This window comes from Melospiza melodia, chromosome 2 (assembly GCF_035770615.1).
Source record: "Melospiza melodia melodia isolate bMelMel2 chromosome 2, bMelMel2.pri, whole genome shotgun sequence".
NCBI classification, from domain to species: Eukaryota; Metazoa; Chordata; class Aves; order Passeriformes; family Passerellidae; genus Melospiza; species Melospiza melodia.
Window position 1 is genome coordinate 9,943,048 of NC_086195.1, and position 25,038 is coordinate 9,968,085.

The window sequence follows — 25,038 nt, forward strand, 5'->3', positions numbered from 1 at the left end:
AATGGTTATGAAGAAATAAATTTTAATTGTTTCCTTTATAACATGAATTTAGAGGGTAGCATACAAATCTGAGTAGAATGCCAGATCAAAGGCAAATAATGTGAGATCCTTTGGGCTGAAGAGAATCCTTTTGATTTTTCTGAGGTTTTTGTTTCAACTCTATTATGCAAGTAATATGAGAATAAAGAAAGCGTTAAAAGGGATGTATGGAGGGAGAATAAACAGATAATTAGTGAAAAAGGGATTCAGGGAGAGAGAATATATAGAAACAAGCTGCAAGGAACAATACTAGATGCACACCATGTGTTTCATATACATAAAATGGATTCACAAGCTTTTTTCATTCACTAAACTGTGCAGTGTTTTGAAGAAACTCATTATCAAAACAAACAAAAAAAAAAAGGTGAGGGCATTGTTTTTTGCCTTTTGCTGGTTTACAGTAGAAACTTGGGTTAGAAGTAGGATACCTCTTTCAAAGAAGTGTATTGAAAGAGAAAAATTAGGAAACAGAAAAGTTGAATGTAAGAGAAAATTTAAGAAAGAAGCATTCAAATTAGTTGCTAAGGAAATAGGCAGTGGGATGCAGGGTAAAAGATGTGGATAAGAGTGGAATTTTGTAGAGCCTTGAAGATATGGATGAAAGTTTTTGGCTGGATATGGAAAGAGAAAAATTTGCAGAGAAGAGATGCAAAGATATATATGCAGAACTGTATTGAGAATTTCTTTGAATTCCTATGAGGATCAATAATTTTATTATCAACGGAAGATCGGCTTTTTTATCCAATAATTTTTGGGATTTTAATTTCTGGGATTTAGTTAAGTTATATTATCTTTGCTTATATTTATAGTGCTCCACATACAGCTCTTTTGTATCTGTATGAAGAAATCTGGTGAAAGGCATATTTAATTACAGCCATGTCTTTGGGGGGGTTTTATGCAATTTGCTTATTCTGCTGCTATTGTCCCATAGTTGTGACATTTTACAGTGAGAAACAGATCCATAATTTTCAGTTGAGATCTCATGTCTTACTACCCACATGATGTCTACTTAAGTGTTAGGATATTCTTGACCACTAAACTTCCTTCTTCTTTTTTCCTTTCTTACTCTTGAAATTCACTTTTTGCTGTTTATTTGAATATGTGCTTGAAAACAGTAATATAATTATTTTATCTTCTGTACAATAATGTGTTCTGCCTGCCTCTACTTTTGCTGGAAAGGCAGAACTGCATATTTAATCCTCATTCCCCACTGCCTGCTGAGTTCCTACAGTGTCTGTGTGAAAACTCTTGGAAGACAATGGAGAAGCAGGAAAAGGACAATGTCAGATGAGACCTGAAAGGGACTATGTAGGAAGATATATCAAAATATTTGGAAGGTGAAGATTAGATGCCAGATACCTGGTAGAAATGAGTAGTTAACATCTGGTTTTGTAGTTTCTGTGTTAGCAGTTTGGGGACTATTAGATCAAGAGGGGAAGAAATCTTTGTTAGGTGTCAGGGCCACAGTGGACCCAGCCTTGGAAAATTATCAGAACCAGTAGAAAAAATCATTGTGAATGCACTGTGTTTCATTCAGCACAAGTGAAAATAATTAATCTGGTTTATGCAAAGCACAAAACTGCAAATTTATGAATGCCTTGGCTTTAATTACATGTTTATATTTGGTGATTGTGCTTCTCTCCTTTATGAAATGACTACAAATAAGAGCAGCTAAGTGAATTCACTTGCATCTCTGTTTTACTGCATCCATCCAAGGAAAAGCCTCTGCAATGAGCACAAGCACTTTTGCAGTCTGAGCATGTTTCCATCACAGTTTTAATTTCCATCTGTCTCACTGGAAATGGGAGAGAGTGTGAAAGTAAAGGGGGTCCCTTAGGGAGGTGCTCCCCTTTGCCACATTTTGTCACCCAGTGTGCCACAGTCCCTGCATATATGGATCAATACATGGAAATCCTGTATTTTGATACTCAGTGTGTGTCTATGATTGATAACCCCTGGTCATGATTCTTTGTTTACATCTGTGTGACTCCCATCTGGTCTATATTCTACAGAGGTCTGTGAACAGTCTATTTTAAAGAGTTACAAATGGTTCAGTATAAGCAGCTACATTTCTTAATCTTTGAGTTATAAAAATGAAGAAACAAAAGGTTACACCTCCTGTGAGCTTCTGAGGTGGGAAGAGGAAATTGTGCATTTCAGAGAAGGACAAAGGATTAGAAGTGTGGGAAGGCATCTCCATACTCACTTAAATTTGGGTGGTTTTACAAATTGGCAGTACCAAAGTAAGCTTTTCTCCAACATTGTCACTTGGACTTTTTATCTAAACAAATCTGTCATCTATATTTTGGAATTCTGAGTCAGAAGGCCTTGGGAATTAACTCTGCAGCAGCCAGGATAAGTGTACAGGGATGCACACACAGCAGTTCTGTACATTTACACCCAGCTGTCCAAATTCAAAATGTGCCCTGAGATAGGTGGTCATAGTACAATGAAATCTCCTGTAGGATTTAGTGGTTGTGTTAAAACATTTCTCATCCAGAAAATGTGTAAAACTTTTTAATGGATTAACAGCTTGAGATTCTTTTCCTCATGGAAATGTTCCCTTCTGTGCACAAATTGCTATTGTATACTGAATATCTCAGTTTCCTTTATTACAGCTGGAGGAGACATTTGATTCAAGAAGCTCAGCTGTTTATTTTTATGTCATTACTATTTGGCCTTTTCATAGCTGCTTCAGGGGATGAGAGAAGAGGCTGCTGGTGACATCTTCACTATTTCTCTGTATTCTGTGTATTGGGCTTGCAGCCATCAATGGCATTGATGTCCTTAATGATGTTTTTTTTTTCAATTGTCCCAATGGCATTACTCAAAAAGAGTATTATGAGATTTTCATTTGGCTGATGAACTAGAAATATTGCACCAGCCAGAGCAATATTGCTATTACCATTCACATATCCCAAGTAAGTTTTCCAGCTTCTATTTTGCTAGAAACTATATAGCCTGTCATATGAAATGGGAAGATTTTGTTATGCAGTCAGAAGGAAATCACTTAAGTTTTAGATAATTGCTAGTTTTACTCATTTGTCATTTTTAGTAATAAAGGGAAGAATTGTAACTCTGAGCCAACCAACTGTGTGAAATTATAGTGCACACAGGCTGATATTTTTCTTTTGTATCATTTAGGTTCCTCTGCAACACTGGAGTTTCTGTATGAATTGCAATATCAATCAGATGAAATTAGATATCAGCTTGAATCTTTGGTTGGAATGGAGCTGGTTGAAAAAGAATGGGATACAGAATCCAGAATTGTAACACTGATCTTTAATGTAGTGTTTGCACCTAGCAAACCAATGAGGTAAGGTCCTGTTCCTTACTATCAAAAAAACATGTAATGAAATCCTGTCTGGTCATTCTTAGATAATCATTCCCCGGCATTCTTTTCCTCATTTTGTTTTCACCTCTGAGATCTATTGGTTTAGATTTTCTCCCTTGCTGCTTCTCAGTATGCTATCTTTGGTGTTAAAACTGACAGTGTTTCTTTTTAGTGCCTGTGAGATGATTAAGTAATTATTTTGAATTACTTCCATAGTCTGTGTGCGCATCGTTTTACTTCTAAACATAGGAGTATTGAAAGACTTCCAATGAAAATTATTTGTTCTCATAATTCTTAAAAAAAATACAAACAATATGTTCTCTCAGTCTTGGAAATCTTTTCCTAGACAAGCATGTGTACATATTCTTTGACTGGGTGGGATAGTAGAATTTGAAATTAGTTTCTACTGCACCAGTAACAATGATCAATGATCAGGAAATTATTCTCCTTTTTTATAATTGTGATGTGACAAATTATGTATATGGTTTGATTTACAAAAGAACATCTCCCTTCTTTAAAAAGAAACTGTTGAAGGGAGATCCTGTTGGAGATAGGGAAGTTGTCCCTTCCTTTGGGTACAGTCTGATGTGGGTAAGGAGGAGGCTGAAATGAAGCTTTTGGGACCTGCAGGCACAAAGTAAATCAGAGTCCCAACTTTACAAGGAGTATTAGGGAACAGTCACTGCTGAGTATCATGGGTGGCATGAAAAGAGTTATCTTTAGGAGGCAGGGGGTTGCTCTTTATTTGCAGTAGTCCAGAAGATTAATGAAATAAACAAAGAGCAAACCTTTAGGAAGAATGATCCACCCACCTGATTCAGTGTCATTGTGTCAGAGGGAGGTGAATTTACAAAGCCTTTTCATTTCTACTCTCTCATTTTTATTCTATTATTTTTTAATTTGGTTTGGATTTTTTTATCTTTGTGTACTTGAGACTTAGGCTTCCTGCAGAGGACTCAATGACTGCAATTAATTAGTTTTGTTATCTTCAGAATCTACAGCACCAACTCTCTTATTCTGAAGGCATCAGAGGCTGGCATCTTCCTTAAGTACATGTACCTTTGTCAGATCTATTTGATCCTGCTATGAACTGCTAATATGTTCTGGACAAAATTCTCCTCTAACATCACTGTAAATACAGAATAATGAGTAAAATAGTTTAGTGTTTTTGGGTTGTTTTAGTTTAAAAAAGAGCAAGCAGAGGAAGAATAAAATCTCATGGCTGTGCCAGGAATGTTACTTCCATATTATGTTCTTTCTTGTAATTTGCTGGAAATATCTAGCACTATTTAATCTACATTCCAGTTAAGTTTACCTGATAAATACTATGCCATGCAAAATTAGGGATGTTTTCCAGTTTAAAGTAATTTGTATTTTCATTTTACTGCGATTTATTTGTATACACGCAAAGATTTTTTTTATATTAATCAGTTCATGTTTTATAATGTTTTTCTATGTATTGACTGTTGTTATCTGAAATTTTAAGGAGTGAGGCAACTCTTGTAATTCAGTGTACTGCAGGAGGCCTTTGGAAGTTTCCATTGGTGTTCATTGCCACAGAGCCAGAAGTGGATGATGTGATCAACATTGAAGCAGTTGGCCTCAATAAGGAATCCATAGTTGGCTTTAAGCTCACGAGCCAGACAAGGTAAAAACACTTACTTTCAAGAATTTATGCACTTTTCTGAGGGTACAACTCCTACTCAAACACATTGGTTAGAATAAATTTGGGCAACACACACATAACTGGGATGCAGCTATTTCATCCCTGTTTTCAAGAGCTGCATTGTTTCAGTGACAAATGTGATTTTGAAGCTTTGTTGTAGAAAACAGAAACATTCTACCTTTAGGCTTTGGCTTGAGAGAAAATCTGTGGAATAGATCCACATGTTTATGTTTTTTTTGGTTTTTTTTTCCCTAAAAGGTTTAGGAAGATGTTAAAATGTGTAATACAATGTTAAGGAATGATAATAATTTTGTGCTATTAAAGGCTCACTAGTAAGACTTTAAAAGCTAGTGCTTTTACTAATAGATTATTTCAATGTACTTTATGCTTGCACCAAGTTAAAAACATTCCTTCACCTTGTGCTTTAAAGAATTTTAAATGTGCTATTCTTTTTAAAATACTCTTATTGTATTATATAAGTGTGCTATGAATTCATCTCTGCTTCCACTTGCTAAAATAATGGTGTAATTCTTCAGTATTTTGTTACTCTCCTTTTTTAAAATCCCTGCAGAAACCCCTGTTAATATATAATTTTTGTATATTTCAGTTATTTCCCCAGAGTTTTACAATGTTACAGTAAACTTACAATGTCATTTGTATACAGCAGGAAGTCAAGGAATAAATTGTGTGTGTGATAACGATAGATATGTTTAAAATATTAAACAGGGAATCTGAATGAGTCACAATGTTTACAATCTATGTACCTTATGGAAGTTTTAAATTTTCTTTCATTTTCTTTTAAATTAACAATTTTTACTATATATCTAGAAGGTGTGCCAGATATGCAGATTGACGCTTTCATGGTGGATACATCCTTTGGTTTCATCCTCATCAGCAAATGTATTTGGTTACAACTGATTTTTAAGCTTGTTTCCAAAAGCTGTGTCTCTGAGAGGGACAGTTGTTCCAGGGTTTAGATGTCTGTCAGTGATGTTAATTGAGGACTCTGACAAAGGCTTCTATCACAGTGATCAAGTTAACAGCTTCAATAGAATGGCTGTTTCAGGAACAAAAGCAAAGCAATTGCTCTGGCAATACTGTAATCTCCTGGTAGGTGTTTGATAGCAGTGAAGATACCTGATGTTCTCCAGAAAGGTGTTATAAAACCTGAGTCATTATAGTTATATGGAGGAAGAGCAGTGATGGAAGATAGATTCTCTTTTGCCCTTAAACAAATTCCAACTTTATTTTATATAGCAAGTGTTCCTCCCATACATTTCAAATGAAAAATGTAATGCTTGCAGGTAGTAAAAAAGCTCTGTGTTATAAACAGCACCAGGAACTCCACTCATGAGGGTGCCTTGGGAAGAGCACTGCCAGCAGGTCAGGGAGGGGATTCTCTCACTCTGCTCAGCTCTTTGAGGAGTGCAGGGTCCAGTTCTGGGCTCCTCGGGACAGGACAGACCTGGAAATCCTGGAGCTGGTGCAGTGGAGGGTGACAAAGATGTTGGAGGGACTGGAGCATCTCACTGAGGACAGGCTGAGGGAGCTGGGCCTGTTCAATCATGAGATTTCTGAGAGGGACCCGGATCCCTGTCAGTGTCTGCTCCCTGGTTCCAGCAATGGGGCAGGAGGAACAAACAGAAACTGAGGCACAGAAGTTCCATCTGAACATTAGCAATAATTTATTTCCTGTTTAATGACCAAACACTGGAGCAGATTGTCCAGAGAGGGTGTAGAGTCTCTCAATGGAGATATCCAAGAACTGTTTGGACACAATCCTGTGCTGGGGGCTCTGGGATGACCCCACTTGGGCAGGGAGGCTGGACCTGGTGACCCACTGTGATCCCTTCAGCCTGACCCACTCTGTGATTCTGTGAACTGCTTCATAACTGATATATTGCTTTATCTTACCTGTGATTTGCTTAGGAGATACTAGTGGTGGAGGTTTTGTATAGAAGTAGAACACTCAGCCAACCAACACATAGTATAGAGGACCTGAAGATTAAAAGCAATTACATAAGAAAAACATATATTACAGGTGTAATTTAATGCTTGAATAACTCAAATTATATAGATTAAAACTAAAATAATGACATATTAAAACAGGGTTTAAAATTTTTGGATAGGATACAAAGTGCCATCCTATAGATCCTCCCTGAAAAAACAGATGATCAGCTTTGGAATTTTCTTGGTAGTCAATTAGCAGCACAATCCATAGAGAAGCAGTTCTGTGACTTTAAGAGAGATGGGATTTCTTATGCTGGACAGTAGCTCATGGCACTGCTGCTTGGGAAGGAACTGTGGGGGAAAAAGGTGTATTTCTGAGTAACCTGCTAGGGAGGGATTCTGCAGATGTGTCTTTTTCTCCTGCTACTGCCAGGAAAGAGGGGTTGCACAGCATCACTGAGGACACCTCCGCATCTTTTTGAGCTAGCAGCGTGCATAGTGATGCAACAAATAGTATATGAGAGCGACAGGCCCTAAAAAAGGCTCAGGATCTTATTAAGAACAGATTAAGATTTATATATCTATATATCTATATCTAGGAATATATACATATACACACACCACATTGAATGAGGATCTTTCAGTGCTCCACAATAAATCTATGAGATCAATAGATTTAGCTTTCTTTTTCTTTACAGCTAGTGCAACTCAAATGTGGCCTTCCTCCTTAAATCCCACATTCCTCCCCTCCCTCCCCCAAAATCCTGTGTGTGTACAGGATATCTTAGAATAAATTAATGATTTTGAAGGATGATCAGTTAAAAATGGGAGGTCATTGCTACACTCTTCACAATGATCTGCAATAATGAAAGCTCCAGCAGTTCATGACAATATGTAATGCACCATTTCAATACATTTAAAGTTCACACAATGAGAAATAGCCCAATATGTGCTCCAGAAAATAATGAAAGATACTGAGAATGCAGCTAAACAGTTTTATTGCATGAAGAAAACAGATGTATTTTTAAAAACTATATGCACCTCTGTCAGTTGGAATACAGTAGACCAATATTTTACTTTCGGCTTTAAAAATTCCAAAGGGGCATGTTGTTGAAGGGTTTTTTGTATTGGCATTAAGCTTGATTAGAGTCAAAATCAGCAGATTTCACTTCCTAAATAAGAAAAATCTACCACTTCTTAACATTCATGGATGACCTTTTTCAGGTTTTATCATAAACAGAGGAGTAATTCAACACTAACTGAAATCATTGGCAGCATTTCCACTGGAGTAATTTGTTTTAGTATAAACCTCTAATGTTTGAGATAATATTAGTGCTTGTTTTAATACCAAATGCATTATTGAATGCCAATGGTTTACAGAATGATAGCAGTTTTAACAAAAAAAGATTGAATATTATCCTTGGAAATAAAACTCACACAAATTTATTTGCTATCTATCTTAAATTATTGGTCTATTATTTTATGTTGAAATCTGTAACTGAAACATAAAATAGAAACTCTCAAAGTGATACTTTGCTTAAGAAAACTAGCCATTTCTATATTTGGCATACTGAAGATAACTTAATGTATTTTAATCAATTAAGTTTGGGATCAGGACATTTGCATTAATACAGAAGTGGGCTTTGGAGCTTATTCACTGCTCTGTCTTCCTGTACAGAGTTATTTTGATGGTTGGATTTATTCACATTAAGATACTGATGTCCACCTACAGCAGAATGTTACCTTATGTTTTTCAGGGCAAATACTTCGGTAGCCAACTTGAGATGTGGGGAATAGATAGATAGATAGATAGATAGATAGATAGATAGATAGATAGATAGATAGATAGATAGATAGATAGATAGATAGATAGATAAATAGATAGATAGATAGATAGATAGATAGATAGATAGATAGATAGATAGATAGATAGATAGATAGATAGATAGATATTTGTTAACACTATATTAACTTGGAAATCTTCTGTAAACTACACTACATTTGAAGGTTTAGTCAAGCTGGGGGATAATTCTCCCCTGTTTGTTCTGTCTGCTTTTTTCTCATGCAGAGTTTCCTTTCACCAATTTAGTTCTGCCTGCCCACATATCTGTTAGTGATTGTTACAATCATGTATGGCTTCCCATATGCAGTAGTATTTTTCCATCTTTCCATCCTTCCCTGTCACTCCAATCCTGTGTTTATCACAAGCGGGATATTTGTTACATTAAGGAAACTTCTCAGATAAACTCAAACTGCCCCTCTGAAAAACGTGGCACGTGTTGTCACAGCCTCACAAAAAAGCAAACAGCCTCATGTTGATGTGATCTCCCCAGAGGGCAATCTGCAAAATTCAAGGCTCCACCTGATTTTGGACACAGAGCTAGAATAAAGAGGAAGAAAAGCCCCAAACTGGTGGACTGGGGAGATGAGAATAAAGATGAAATTAGGTTTTAAAATGACTGCACATGCAGATTTATTTCTCTTAACCTACTTTTCATTGGAGATTTTCCTTATTTCTTCTATGTACATTTCCTACTGCATAGAATAAATCTTCAATTAAGAACATTCCTCGGTCACACAAAATTAATTTTAATTCTGAGGAATTAGTGGGCAACCCATTTTGTTTCTGTACCCACCCTTATTTTGAAGGGAAAACAACAAAAAATGTTTACAATTACAATTTTAAGAATCATTTCTATCTTACTCTAATTACTGCTATATTTCATTAGAAATACCATGAGCCAGGATTAAGTATGCTGCAAGAAAATGCATTTGTTAAATTCTCAGTTCATCCATCCTCTCCTTCTCTCTCTCACACATTGTTGTGTATGATACAGGCCTGGATTCCTCTGCCAATCTCTTTGTTAGCAGTTCTGCAAAATTCTACCACCAATCTAAAGATGTAATTAGAATACTTCCTCTTAGTACTTCCCACACAGCAGCAGCTGCAAAGCACAAATGTTGACTGGGCTCCATTTTTTGGGGCCTGAATGGAGACTAGTGGAAAATATTGATGATGTAAACATTCAGCAGACTTTTCACAAAGTTGTGATCACCCTTGCTAACAATGCAATCCTTGACATGTCACACATTTAGCAGGACCTGTTTGCAGTCATCACTCAATCTGCAAACAGCAGATTGAAAGCGAAGGGAGACGACCCATCTTGTTGTTGATCAGCATCGACTCCGATTTATTGATCAAATCAGTCATCTTTTATAACAGTGTTAATTAACTTCATGCATATTGCAAAATCAGAGCTCACGATAGGTTACAGAGAAAACTCTAACCCCTCCTTTTGTTTACAATACCCGTGGTTGTTTATTGAAACCAAAATTAGTGTTCTCACTGTGATATGAAGAGTTGTCAAAACCTTCATATCTGTTCCCAGAGCAGCCAAGGACTGTTATGAGAAGACTGTCTGAGAATCCTGCTGTTTATAGAAAAGGTGCCTGAGAACCTAGTTATTTACAAAATCAAGCCTGGGAACTGCTGCTTTACAGCTGCCTTTTGCTTTCCCATCAGCTGTATACCTTCATGGCCTCTTTCTTTAAGCCATGCTTGAACCAGGCTCTCCACAAGCACCCCTGGGTAAAACAGGGATGAGACAGAAATGAGCTTGTGCAGATAGAACCTCTAACTCCTGCTCTGGTTTTACAGCATGCACACACAAAAAAATGGCATCTTAGGGTTGGTAAAGCATTTGTCATGCAGTGCTTGCTCATATTTTTTGAAAATCCTTAATTTCTACAGCAGCCTTTCCAAAAAAGTGATAGCCAGAGTTTTAAAGCTTTGCTGATGTTCAGAGTTCAGGATTTAGAGTGGTCAATTAAACCAGAGTTAGTTTGGGTATGAACTGTAACCAATTTTTATAAATAATAATGAGTTATTAATTTGTTTTTCCATTGCATTTTTTTGTTGATAAGAAATTATCTAAATCATACCAAGTATCACTAATGATTCTATAGAATTTGACAACAGCATACAATTAATATGTTTTAAAGACTTGACTGTGTAATAACTGAAATTTCTTGTGTCATCCAACAGATGTTAACTAAAAATTAAAATAAAAACATTTAGTTATGATTAACTATTGTTTGAACTATTGTAACATTTTAATATCCCTCATTTCTTGAAGCAGTTACCTACTTTACAGACTAAGACATTTTGTTACTCTTCTTTTATTAGCAAAAAATACCCAAGCATTTGGCCAAAAGGACTACATGCTGGTATTTTTATGTGTGGCTTTTCAAAATGCTGAGTTTTGTAAAGGAATACATTTCTACAGGAATAATTTACTGCTTCAGTAGTTTTGGGAAGAGAAACATTAAACCTATTTTGAGCCATAATTTAATAAATATGTCCAGTTTTGATGAGTATTTTATAAGTTTTGGAGTGTGAGCTAAACATAAATATAAATTTTAAGTTCTTCTTTCGTTGAAGATGTATTCTTGCTGCTATTGTTTTTTAGTTTAATAATTTGAAAATTGTGTAGCATTGATAAGCATAGACTTCTATATAAGGACAAGATTAAAGGATTAATTATAAAAATGTCCATGTAAGACAAGACAACCTCTTTTCCAGGTTGTCATTATGTGATTGTACAATCATTATTTAAATTCAAGTTAGTGTTTACTCTTGTTCATTATTTGAGTAAGGACAGAGTTTGTGTTGTCTGATGTATCAAACCATTATGAGAGGATTTAAGGAAAGACAGATGGGAAAACACATTTATTGTCTTTGTTTTATAAGGCTTCTGCCCTTACACTTTTTAATTCAATTGTGCTTGGTTTATATGTGTTTTCAAAACTCTACACATCATTAAGCTTTATAAAGTATGTTCATATCTGCCACCCTCCTTGAAAAAGTGCAGACTGCCTCACAACTGACCTTCATGGCTGAGAAATGACAAGCCAAACATTCACTCCAGAGCTGTTTCACCTGAAGGATTAATCAAAAAGGAGGAATTAAATTTTAATAAGTTTAAGAAACAGAATTATTAATTTTTAATTATACACTAAATATACAGACACAGAAAATTATAATGTCTGAAATTCAGGTGCTATTCTGGGAATTTCATCTCCAGATTTCCCTTTATTATAAAAGATAAGAAAGTTAAAGCAATTTACTTGTGCTAGTGAGGTCCCCAACATGCCAGTTTACCTCCCTAATGTGAACAGCAGTGAAACCACTGCTTGTTTTATCTCAGGGGGCATATTTAGATTTATTTTTAAAACAATGCAAGAGTCATCAGTGAAAAGTTTCTGTTTCTGATTTTGTATAATTTTTTTCATTGCTGGTTTTTGTACCATCTTCATCACAATCCCTGCTGGCCTATCATATTATGGCTATACATTTAATTTGTCAGGATTTCTATTTTCCTTACTTGGACATAGCTTCTACTCTGAGAAACATTTTGCATCCAGTAGTCACCCTGACTCTTTTGTTTAAAACTGACAGGCTTTGGGAACAGGAATGTTTTAGCTGTGATTATTGTGTTCATGTCAGTTCATATATCTTTATGTATTTTACTTAAAAATTATAGCTGCCTCTAGCAGCTTGTTATAATGCTGTCAAGAAGCATGCAGATTTTATTTAAAGCTTTTTTATTTTTTTTTCTTTCCATTTTAAAAATCTGACCAGGGTGATGTAATAACATTATTTTTTTCTGACTTGGTAAATATCTTGTGCATAATTATATGTGAGTTTTTTGGCAGTTTCACTTTAAACTGTCTGATCCCCTTGTCTGGACAAAAACTGTGGTTTTTTTCTCCTCTCTGTTTTCTGACTGTTTAGATGTCTCTGAAAAATTCTGAAGCAAGCTACTGTTGCATATCTCCCTGCTAAGAGGCAATTTCTGCAGGAATGAAATCTGTATTTTCCTGTGTTTGCTGTGTAAGCAGCCTGTCCCCTGCCTCATCTCCCCTAGCACTTTATCATCACATCTGGGGTCCAAGCCATGCTCTTGGATGTCTTACAAAAACACCAAGTCTTTACTGGGAGTTCTCATCCCTAACTATTCACTGGAAAACAGACTGAGCATGGGAGACCCTGAAAATGCTGCCTTGAAATGTTCCTGAAGCCAGTCAATAGAGCAGTGATGCTGGAAATGAAAACCTGTGTCCAGGTCTGTTTTCAGCATGAAAATATTTATCTCAGGCATTTTTGATGAGTGCTCTGCTCAGCTGCTCAGTCAAGATCTGCCACTTCTTTTTGATCCCATTCCTGCTGTCTGTGTGTAGTGGATGTGCTCTAGGCATTCCCAGCTGAGCACTTCTTTTGGGAAACAAAGATGTGAAAATTCCAGGCTTATCTGGCCCATGGATGGGAGCTCAGGCCCAGCAGGATTATAGCCCAGCAGGGCTATAAACTCAGTGGCACAACTTTAGGCACCACAAAAAGAGGTTGTTAGCATAAGTTTGATGTCAAGACTAGAAGTCTGGAAATGTGGTTTCAGACATTCAGGACTTTTGCCCACCTTGCTATCACCTAAAGGAAAAGCCAGGCTAAATCTTTTGATGCACCCAAGTCCAACAGTACTGTTTAGTATCAGTTCTTTATTTTGGAAGCAACAGAAGATTTTTGGTTTCTTTTTCTGCACTCTCACTGTTTGTTTCTATAAGCTGGCAGTGTGACCTTTTTTTCAGGAGAGCATTTTGAATATAGAGCAACCTTTCATGAGAACAGATTCCATGAGAGGGCTATTTTTAAACAAAATTACAGAGGCCCAGCATGCCACCCACAGGATAGCGCTTGCCCAGGAAATGTGGAACATTTCCGCAGAGATATGACTTGCCATAAAATATTAAATATCATTCCTTTGTGGGTATTTTCTTTGAAAAGTGTTATTTCTGGTGTGACAGTCCATGAATAAACAGATTTGAACCACTTTGAGATGCTGTTAGCTTTCCATTCTTCAGGTTTTATCAATACAGGAAAATGTATTCCCTCTAAGTGTGCACCATACTTGCCCTGCTGTACGGTGCAGGCTGTTGTGGATTAATTTTTGACCATCCCATTGTATTTCTACTTTCAATTTCCTGTGTTCTCCTTCTGTTCAGAGAGTGATAGAGTTGTCCTCAGCAAAACATATAAAGACTAAAAGGAGAATGCCTCACCAGAAAATACAAAAATGTACATTGTTTTCATGCTGAGAATGTTTATGGCAATGAGTCCCCGAGGAATTGTGATGGACAGGCTTTAGTTTGGGGTTGGCCTAGGAATTGTTTTATAGTGCTCAGCCACTGTCTTCACCAGGACTAGGGGTTTTCTTTGGGTCCAACAGCACTGCTGTGAACCAAGCATGAGACAAGATCTGCAGAACCTGTGACAGAAATTCTTTGAGATAAGAGATACACAGTATTATCAATACAGGAACTTAATTATGTTACTGTAAAAATCTTAAAATGTTCAGTCTATGGGATATGAAAAATGTGAAAACAGTGATAAAAATTATTACTTTCCATATCTCCATTTCAAGGCTTTAAGAACTCCCTCCTAGTCTAGTAACACTCTGCCAGAATGCAAATTCAGTTCTAGTCATAAACCCTAATAAAATGGGGAGCGTGTCAGTTTTATTTGATTAGAGATTGGAAAAGGGAGTACTTTTAATAGGAAAAATGGATTGTCACTCTGATATGGAATTTACTTCTATCACTGTTATAATATTTTTACAAGTCAAATTATTCTTTTTTTTTTTTTCCTAGTGGCAAATGCTATCATTATTCCATAGTTAATATGATATTTATAATAGCATGTAAATGTGTTTGAAATTGAATATCAGTATGCAGGTCCCTGTGTATAAATAAAGAACCACTACAAAATAATTACTCTGTAAGTAAGAATGCTGTTAATATTCCATATTCATTCCATGCCATGTTTCCTGAGTAATGCCACATGGTGGCCTGAGTGTTAGATTGCAGATAAATTCTGTGAAGATGCTGTAAAAGGCACAAGAGCCTCCTGTTTTTGTGCTTTTCTGCAGGTACCCAGAGCCATTCACTGCACACTTCCTGGCAGGCAGTGATCCTGATTTCCTTGTGATGCCACAAGCTGGAGAGCTTCTCCCAGAGGGCACTGGGGGAACCCATATAACAGTGGGGTACAAGCCAAGGATGTACGGCAGGAAGCACACAGCCACCCTGGTCATTGAGGTAAGCCTTCCCCAGGGCAATCACAGATCCTCCTGCAGGAGTGCAGCAGGAAGAGAACCCTGCACCAAGGAGCAGCACTGGAGCACACCCAGTGCATGTGCTGGGATGGCTTTGCTACTCCTCACAATGGACAAGAATAAAACTAAATTTGGAGAATTGACTGATGAAACTGGAAAAATATACTGTATTTTACACTTTATTCTAATTTCTACATTACCCTTTTGCCATCAGCACCAGAGGCAGATGCTTCATCTTGATACGTTTGCCCCAACTCCATGATTTTGCCCCAACAACATGATTTTCACAGAGAAATCAATATAATCCTGTAAAGAACTGGTGGAGAATATAAAAGTAGTTGAATATGTGAAGCCTAGGTTATTGATTTTAATTGTAATATACATCTTATATGACCAAAGGCTCCAAGAAGGCAGGTGCCCAACTGTGGAGGAGAGAATTTCAGAGCGCAAAGCCAGGAATAGCTCTTTTGAAGCAAGATGCAAAATAAACAAAAATTATTTGCGACCAAATAGCCTGTGTAAGTGTGAAGGTCAGGAAACATTTGAAGACGTGTATTCCTTCAACTGTTAAAATTCTCTCAGAAACTAATTTTCAAGTTTTAAGTTATTCTTTAGAAGGAATCTGTTGAAAACACAGAGGAGGGGCAAAACCCTACATTCTCTATAAATCATGGTTTGTACTTTCACTCTATTCACTGCATGCTGGTAGTGTTTTCAGCCTACTATATTAGAAGTGAAACAGCAATATTGATTTAAGAAATAAGATGGTCAGAATAAAGTTGATAAAAAGATGCATGGCAAATCACTCTAGTGTTTTATCTCTAGAAGTGACAGCTTGTATAACAGTGAATAAGAAATTCAAATTCTGGAAAAACCAAGGTTCTTCAACCCCTCCTAGTTGTTTTCTTTTATTTTATTAGATGTCTGATTAATGCAGTCTCTTTACATAAACAGCAATGATGCTTATCACTCTTCCATTTGAAAAATAAGATAGTTTACTGAATATATTTTGTGCTACTTTGTGTTTAAAAAGTAATGTATGACACAGCTACAGAGCTCAGACACTTGAAGTTTTGGAGCTGAACTGCTGTTTTTAGGCATGGCACATACAAATGCAGTACCTGTGCTTGTCCTTGGCTTAGCTTTCATCACTAACAAGGAGATTTTACCATAAATCTGTCTGGAATGGGACAAACCCAATGATCAAAGGCTATTATTAGCTCTTTAAGAACTCAGGCAGTAATTCAGAATTTCCTTTTAGGAATTTATCAGTATAGATGACCTGCGTCTAATTGGATTTTTAAGCTACATGCACTCACACCTCAGCCTGTGGTTATGATCTAGGCAGACAGCTCTTCTCATCTCCACCTTTGGTACTGTGTGTGGCTGCAGTAAGTCAGTCATTCATACATATTACATATATATACATATATATCTATATATATATATATATCAGATCACATCTTCTTGTATCTATTCCTGAATATTAAAAAATGCATTAAGGGTTCTTGATTCTCACAAGCACAACTCCATCACAGTCTGTTAGAGCTGTTTCTGACATTCTCACTCAAATTGCAGAATTAAGTGGTTTCAGTAATGTTTTTTGATGAGGCTTCTCTTCTCTTTGCTCTTTTTGGTAGCCCTTTTCTGTACTCCAGACTTCCCCCTTTGTGCTCCCCACAAGCTTTAATTCCTGCAGTTGTGATGGAAGGCAGAGCATGTGTGGCTGTGTGTGATTCAGCTGCTGTGCTCTCAGCACTGACCTGGTGTAAGATTTTATGAGATGTTGAGAATACCTGATACTCATTTCTGCCTTTTGTGTTTGTTGAAATCATTTCCATTAATAAACTGAGGGAGACAGACTTAGTAAGATATATTAAATAAAAGCTGTATTAAATCATTCTTATTTGGGGAATAACAGTGGAGGTGGTGAAATGCAATTAGTGTTTGACCTAACACTGAAGAGCCTTTCTTGCTTGTATCCTCTCTAGCCAATATATTGGCTGAGGCTCTGAGCTATTTTTAGAAATGTTGAAGAAGTTTCTTTTCTTTTGCAGTGCCTCTCTTCTGCTGCTGCTGTAATAAAGGATTACAGTGCTCTTGCTTTAAAATGTCTTTTGCATTTTCAAGGGTAAAGTCATACTCCAAACACTAAAGTATTTTTATTATTAAATTCTTTGAGTATCAGATTTGTAATTCTTGTGTGTTTCAATGAACAGTGATAATTAAGCTGTAAAGTAGTAGAGATAGGAGAGTAAGTTCTTTTGTTTATGTTCATCATTACAATTGTGTTGTAAAGGAAAATGGGAGCTTAGGATTATGGAGGAAGATCCTACAGTCATCTTTTTCTCATTTGTTTTTAAATTTTAAACCCAAATATTGTATGTACAATTTTTTTGTTATATTATCCTGCTGAAAACCCAATGCTGAAAAGCTAATTAGCATTAACATATATGTACCAGTCTGTCTCTACCAGAACTTAGTGTGTATATTTTACTAACTGAATGCATATATATATATATATATATATATATAAAATTGAAATCATGTTGACTAGTTTACATTTCTGCACACAAATCATGTACTTCGTGGGATATGGTATGAATTCTTTGAGAATTCAATGAATTCTTTAATATTCATGAATACTTACAATGGATTTTATTAATGGCACGAAACCTTAATTACTTTGCTGAAGCAGTTAAAGCTCTTTAACCATCATTAAAACTTCTGTTCTCAGTCAACTACATCTCAAAACAATTGAAGTTAGATAATTATTTAAATAGCTGCTAGGAACCTTAATTTTGCAGAAGTGACATAGAAAATTACTTTAAAATTTTATGTAGATCAAAGAATGAGCTATTACAAAAAGGCAGTAAGGAAAATAATCATGCTTGTTTCTTTGAAAAAGCCTTTAGCTTTGAATGAGGACATCAAATCTTAATTGAGCTGCAGGTGAGAAACAGTGAAGCTGTGCCTGAACAGCATTTTTAAATAGCTATTTTTCTATAATCAAACTTCTAAATTTAGAATTGCCTTCATAAACAGTGCAGTTCTGAATGGAAAAACATAAAAATATTATCGCTAATGATAAGCAAGTGAAGAGAGCACACTAGCACTCTACTTAGATGAGCTGTAAAGTGCTGTGAGGACAGAAGGGACTCCTGAGCCCCAGTGACATCCCAGAGCTGTGTATGTCAGTGAGGCTGAACAGAAGTGACAGAGCTGAGGGATGTCCAGGTGCAGCCGGGGCTGGAATCACTGCCAGGCACAAGGTGGAGCAGCCAGGAGGATGGGAATCCTTGGCAAAGGGAATGTTCCTGTAGGCTTGCAGTTAATTTCCTTTCGCAGTGCTGAATCCAGCTGGAGACCTGAGCAATTGCTTTGTAATTCATGTGTGAGACTTCTGAGATATTCTAAAGCAGGAGGCACACACAATAAGTCTTAAATGATAAAATAGGTGTCAGAGTGAACCAGATTGCAGGTAACATTATCAAGCCCTCCAGAAGTCAGGCTTGTGCACCTTTATTACTGAATAATCACTAACTTAGCCTATGGAAGATAGCATATCAAAACCATTTGTCACACTGCTCTGCAAATAAATGATGCAGTGTGCCAGCCACAGTACCCAGGTGTGGCTTCTCTAAACCTGTCTATGCAAACTTGCATATCTTAACAGCAAACAGTTCTGTTACATATTCAGCAGCTTGTTGAAGCTGCCTTGTTCCTGGTGGATTTCTTAATTACCATAGTTCAATGTTATTTTAAGTTTTATCTCTTGAAAAGAATGAGCAAGGAAAAATGTAACTAACTTACTAGAATAATTGAAGTAGTTTCCTATTAAATAAGATATATGTTGGTGCTGGCTTGAGTTGTAGGGTTAGAAACAGAGTGCAGAATCAGTACTCAACATTTTGGATTCACAAGCATGAGGAAAGGTGACTTTCCTTATTGAGACTAACAGTTCTGATAATGGAAAAAGTTGATAATAATGTGGGAAACATTGCTGTAAAAGGGTACTGAGAACACTCAGTTCTGGAGGATTTTGATTATATAATGTCTGAGCAATGTTGTGAAACACCTAATATTTGAAGTACAGAAACCAATTAGGTATATTTTAATTATATTTGAAAGTGTTCTTTAAGCTAAGAAAATTTTTCTTATACATCCTCTTTATTAGAAATTGATCAGAGCCTAGATGTGCATTTGTCTGCTTGTGGGAGGTGGTTTTTATTGCTTTGGGTTCTTCTCCCCTTCTTTCCTTCACTTATCATTGTCTTGATCCATGAATTTTCTTACCTTTGCTCTTCCTTTACAAAGTTCACATAAAGTTTTGCTTTAATTTCATTCTGTATACACTGATGGTAATTGGTCATTTTTTTTGTTTGTATAACAAAATCTTGCAGTATAAATCAATGGCCAGGAAACATTTGGTGTAATACCTGTAATTTTCTCTGGTTTTACTTTTTTAGGAAGGCTTGTGAATTGTATTTAGATTTGTTTGAGTTAACAGTATTTGGAAGCTAACTGGCATACAATATTCCTTGAAATTCCTGATCTTTGCTCCCAATCCACTTTCCTAACAGGTTGCTTTGGCAATTATTTACCATGTACTTCAATAGCACTTCCAGCCTACAACCATGGATAATCTGTGGTTTGCAAATTATTCCTCTGAATCATGATCCCTCAGTAAAAATGGGTTGGATACCAAACAAATTGATTTTTATATAAATTATTTGGTGACTGTTACCAGTATTGGCTGAATAATTTGCTTCATGAACATTACTCAGTCAGGCATTAAGATGATTGAATGACTTAACTTGAATAACTTACATTATGTGATAAGAAGTGGCAGTTTATGTCTCATTTTTAATTGTTAAAAACATTTTTCAGAGAGATTTAGGTCAGTACATGGCCATTACTCCAGTCAGGTGACCCAAATTGTTGTTCTCTTCATGTTTTGATTCAGGAATACTGAGGTTTTGAAAAAAGAAAGTAATTCATTTCAACAAGAAATCCTCCCTCAGATTGTCAAGGACATTCAGAATATCCTCTGGTCTTTCTTCTTAAATTGTGTGTGAAATAGGCCTAGATATGCATCACAGGGAGCCTGGATTCTGAACTACCTATGTTTATATCAGATATATCTTCTTAACTGAGATTCTCTTTTCTAATTCTGTTCTAGTCATAGTACAGACTGCAGTGGATTTGATACTTTCATCTTTAGACTTTGTTACTACCAGAGCTAGTATTGGAATTATTCCAAATTTGATACAATAAACTGCACTGCCTTAAAAATAGGAAGTGTTCCTCTGATTTGGGAAATTTTGGCCTGCTTTTGAGGCAAGTAAATGCTGCTTGTAAATCAAATATTCTATCATAATTCTATGGTCATATGTGGGTGGCCTTTGAAAGTCTCTCTTCTTCCTCTCCACCATTCCAGGAAAGTCTAAAACTGTGATGATCTGTGTTTTCCTTTGCTGTGATGTGTCTGGCCTGGAAACCCAAAGCAGCAGCTTTGAGGCACTTGCATGAATTTTGAAGATAGATTTGCTCTTGCTGCAGTTTTCATATTGGTTAGAATAATTACTGGAGTTAAGCTTTACAGATTATCCCCCCAAAAAATTACTTACAGCTTGAGCAACTAATATTGTACTCTTGAAAATTAAGTATTGTAGTAAAAGAGACATTTATGGTTCCCTAAAGTTTACTGAAAAATACTTAAATCTAGGTTGCCTTGAAAATTAATAAATTCTGGGTGGTTCTAACGCTAAACAAAGAACCCCAAATTATGCTGACAATTACAGTGACTTTTCCATGTGTGTGACACTTGTTTTCCTTTAGCAGAAAATGCTGAGCTTACCTTACACAACATTAGGTTTTTCATTTAATGTGTAGATAAATTTTTCCTCAATGCTTGTTTCTAGTAGTGTTGGATGATGGCACATGATTTACAATAGGTGAACTACCATAGTTCAAGATGAGATATTAGGGTGGAGTTGCAATGTCTTTTACTATAGAACACCTGACACAGCAACAGAATAGGCAGCTTTTTTCAACAAGTCAAGCCATAACCCTTTTTTTTTTTTTTTCCACTGGACACACAATCCAGGATATTTCTATGGCAAACAGGAAATTAACATAAGGTTATTACTACCAGGAAGTCTGTATCTATTGTTTGATGCTGATGATAAGTGAAGTTGAGAGATAGAACAGTCCACCATTTTTGTTTAAATCACACTAATTCTATGGACTAATTCTAATTACTAATTCCATGGACAGTCAAGTCACAATATGTGAGGATTTAATGAACAAAAATAGTTTTTTAGTAACTTGCTACTAGGTTTAAATCATTGGCTGAAACACCTTTCATATCTTTTTCTCTGACCTTGAAATAATCCATGAGACTTTCACAGTGAGTATGACACTGAGGTTAAATTACCTTTAAACTAAATTGTTCATCTACTTTATTAAAGAAAGATAAACTATTTAATTTTGTACTGAAGTTAATGAATGAATGAGCTCATTTTGGAGAGCTACTTCTTTTGAATGACAGCTTTACTTTTGGACATAAAACTGGTTCATGTCACACCTGCTTTTGCTGGTTGTTACCTTTACAAACAGTAGAGTTACTAGTTCATTTCACAGTATTATATAAGGTTGCAAATAAAGATGAGTTAATCTGCCTGTTTTACACAGAATAATATTAAATTTAAATTTAAATTTTGCTTTTAGTAGGATAATAATAAAAATTTTGAAGAACTAAGCATGCATGGTGAAATATCTACTGAGTTCTGATTTACTAATCTTACTGGAATAAGGCAAGTCATTCAGCAGACAGCATGTAAAATCAGTACTGCCCATTTTCAAGTAGAGGTTTCTTTAAAAATACACAGCAAAAACCCCATAGTTATTATTTCAACATTAGTGCAGAAAAGTATAATTCAGTACCCAAAATGCTGGTTAAAACTACAATTAGAGATTGATATGATGATGGCATTTAGGAGCTGTAAGTATATGCAGTATTTCTATGAAATAATGTAAATGTTCTAGAAGTGCACAGCAGAGAACAAAGCCTGAGCCAAAGAGTTTATGGTTTAATGTTCTGAAACTTTTTGTTGTTGAGTATCTGTATTATAAATTCAAAACTGCTTGCAATGATACTCCTTAAATATAATATAAATTATCACTGAAAAGGGTAACAATAGGAATGGTAGGAAGAAGCATATGAAACATAACAAAGATAAGCATAATAGATTCAGACTTTTTCAGTGACAAGTATAAAACTGATGTAACTAAACTTAGTAAAGTCAAGAAACAATTTATCATGATTTTTTCCCTCTTCTGAATGTTGCTATAAATATGGGATGCCTCCACAGAAGGTTGGAGGTGGAGAAGGTTCACTGCTCATCTCTGTGGCTTTTGTAGTGCTTTACCTAGACCATAATTAAATGACAAAATGCGAAGAATAACAAGACAAATATACACACTGTGCTTAGGAGGTGGTTGATAGCATTTATGGCGTGTGAAAATCAGTCACAATTTGTGTGGGTATTGTGGCACCTCTCTACAGGCCAAATCTGGCTGGGGTACTGCCATGCCCAGCAGCAGAGCAGGAACACAGAGCTCACACTGGAATGAACAAATTGGTCACAAATGCAGCCATGTGGGAAGCTGGACTGCCAACTGAGGGAAAGACTCATGAGCTTTGAGGGTTGACTGTAGAACTGTTTTCCTGAGCAATTTGAAGGCACATCACCTTTCTGACCTTTTGTTTCCTTAGATGAGGAATGACACTCTTAGGTGTAATGTTCCTATCTGCAGTGGATTGTTCTAAGGATTAAGTTTTAAATGGGTGATGAATTCCATGAAGTACAACTCGTCCTGTAATGATAAAACTGGAAGCAGCAGAGAAAGGTGACCCTATGAGCTGTGCCCCTGTTGTTCAGCACAGCAGAGAGCACCAAAATCCTGCTCTGGAGCCACAGCCAGCACAGCTGTGTGGCTGCACTGCTGTGTCCTGGGAAAGACAGACCTTGGGAATTTGGAAATACCACTCATTCCTTGTGACTTCCCTGCTCTGAGACTGCAAAGTCAGTCTGCTATGTTCTGTGTAAACGCCAAATTTCACTTGGATGAATATATTTTCATAGACTTATACATGCCATATTTTTACTCAGTCTTCCTCTATTGGTTTTATCTCAGAAGGAGAAAGAAAAGCCCCAAATGTAAAACCTGAGATTTTCAGTCACTAGGTGTGAGGGAATTGATGACAGTCAATGCCTAAAGTGGGCATGCAATGCTTTGTCCTTTTGCACAGTACAAAGCTGGGCATAATGACACATAATTTGAGATTCTATACTATCTTTTGGGTTTGTAATATTTCTGTTGTTAGTTTGTAGTTTTGGAATTTGTTTTAAAGAAAAGGATAATAGAAAACTAAAACCCAGAAATACCCCCTTTTCCAGATGTAAAGACAGGAAGGTGCTAGAAATTTAGAATAAAGACCTGCTTTCAAAAATTAAAGTGATCTGTTATGAAAGGAAAAGTATTGGAAGATCTGCAAAAATTACACATGAATTTTAACAATCAAATTTTTTTTCAGGACAGAAATGAAGCATGGGAGGTAGACAGCACTATGCCCTAATATTCATATTAAAAAAAGGCCTTAAGCATGGATAGATGGGATTTGTAGTAAGAATTAATACCATGTACTCAGGAAGAATCAAGTATTCAAGCATTACAAGACATGACATGGAAACATATGTTCCATTCCTAGAGACCAGTTATAAACAGAGAGCAAATGAAGAGTGTCATTTTCAATCCACATAAATATGCCTCAAACCAGAGATTCCAACATGAAGCTTCAATTCTCTTGTGCGTGCTCTGAATCCTTTTGTCTTAGTTTTGTTCATTGTTTTAATGTGAAAATCCCACCATTTGATGTTACCATTTTTACAGATAGCAGAGCAGCAAGTGAATCCTGCTGTACAAACTTGAGGCATTTATGTTGTAGTAAGGAACAGTCACCTTGGAAAAACATGCAGAGCTCTTTAAAAAACATATAGACCTCTGGGATTTTAAATAAAAAAGGAATTTTAGATCAGCCAGGGAAGGTAAATTTCTCATCTTTGTTGTGCCTGTTCCTGAATAAACCTGAATGTGATTTCAGTTCTTTGTTCCAGGAGTGCAATTCTCATTCTTTGTTAATCCAGTGCATTACATAGAAAAGGACAAATATCTTTTAAATCAGCGTTGGATCTTAAATCACTGATGAATTTACAAGGTATTTGATCACTGATAATTTTTTCTGTTCATTATTTTCAGACACAATCAATGCAGTGGACATATATAATCAATGGACTCCCTCCACAGACTGAACCACCCACAGCGGCAGCAAAAGTGGTTTGCACCAGCAGCTACAGAGGATCCTTCACAGTCCGGCAGCGCAACTTCGTACGTGAAAACCTGAAACTTACAACCACTGGGGCATCCTCACCTATCAAAGGAGCGCCTTTGGTCCTTAGGAATAGACAGAAAAAGTTATAATCTGTTAATTTTTGGTAAGAGAACAAATAAATTCTGCAGATAAAAAAACCATGCAGTTTGTTAATTTTTTTTTAAACAGATGTGGTATGCATTGATTGTATGTTCTGTATGGAAGATTCAGAGCACTGGAGCCCTAGTAATAGTCCTGTTTTTCTGTAAGGGATTTTGGATGCCTAACAATTTATTTATGACATGCAGATGTCATCAAGTTCAGAGGAAAAGCTTTAGGTTTAAAAAAATTATATCCAAAGATTGGGCAACTCAAACTAATGCTTTGCTTTCTGAAGGATGTTGGTTTAATGAGACTGTAAGAGAAAGTTTGAGTGAACTTTCTG

General features: G+C 36.2%; 1 protein-coding gene across 1 annotated transcript in view; it reads left to right on the forward strand.

The window, feature by feature from the left end:
- CFAP47 (cilia and flagella associated protein 47) overlaps nt 1–24,718 on the forward strand; it is a 259,541-nt gene extending 234,823 nt beyond the window's left edge. Inside the window, exons 61-64 of the mRNA XM_063182155.1 lie at nt 3,184–3,355; nt 4,860–5,021; nt 14,972–15,140; nt 24,482–24,718. Of these exons, the coding sequence (XP_063038225.1) occupies nt 3,184–3,355; nt 4,860–5,021; nt 14,972–15,140; nt 24,482–24,703 (725 nt within the window). The 3' untranslated portion in view covers nt 24,704–24,718. The remainder of the gene's footprint in view (nt 1–3,183; nt 3,356–4,859; nt 5,022–14,971; nt 15,141–24,481) is intronic.
- The last annotated feature ends 320 nt before the right edge of the window (nt 24,719–25,038 follow it).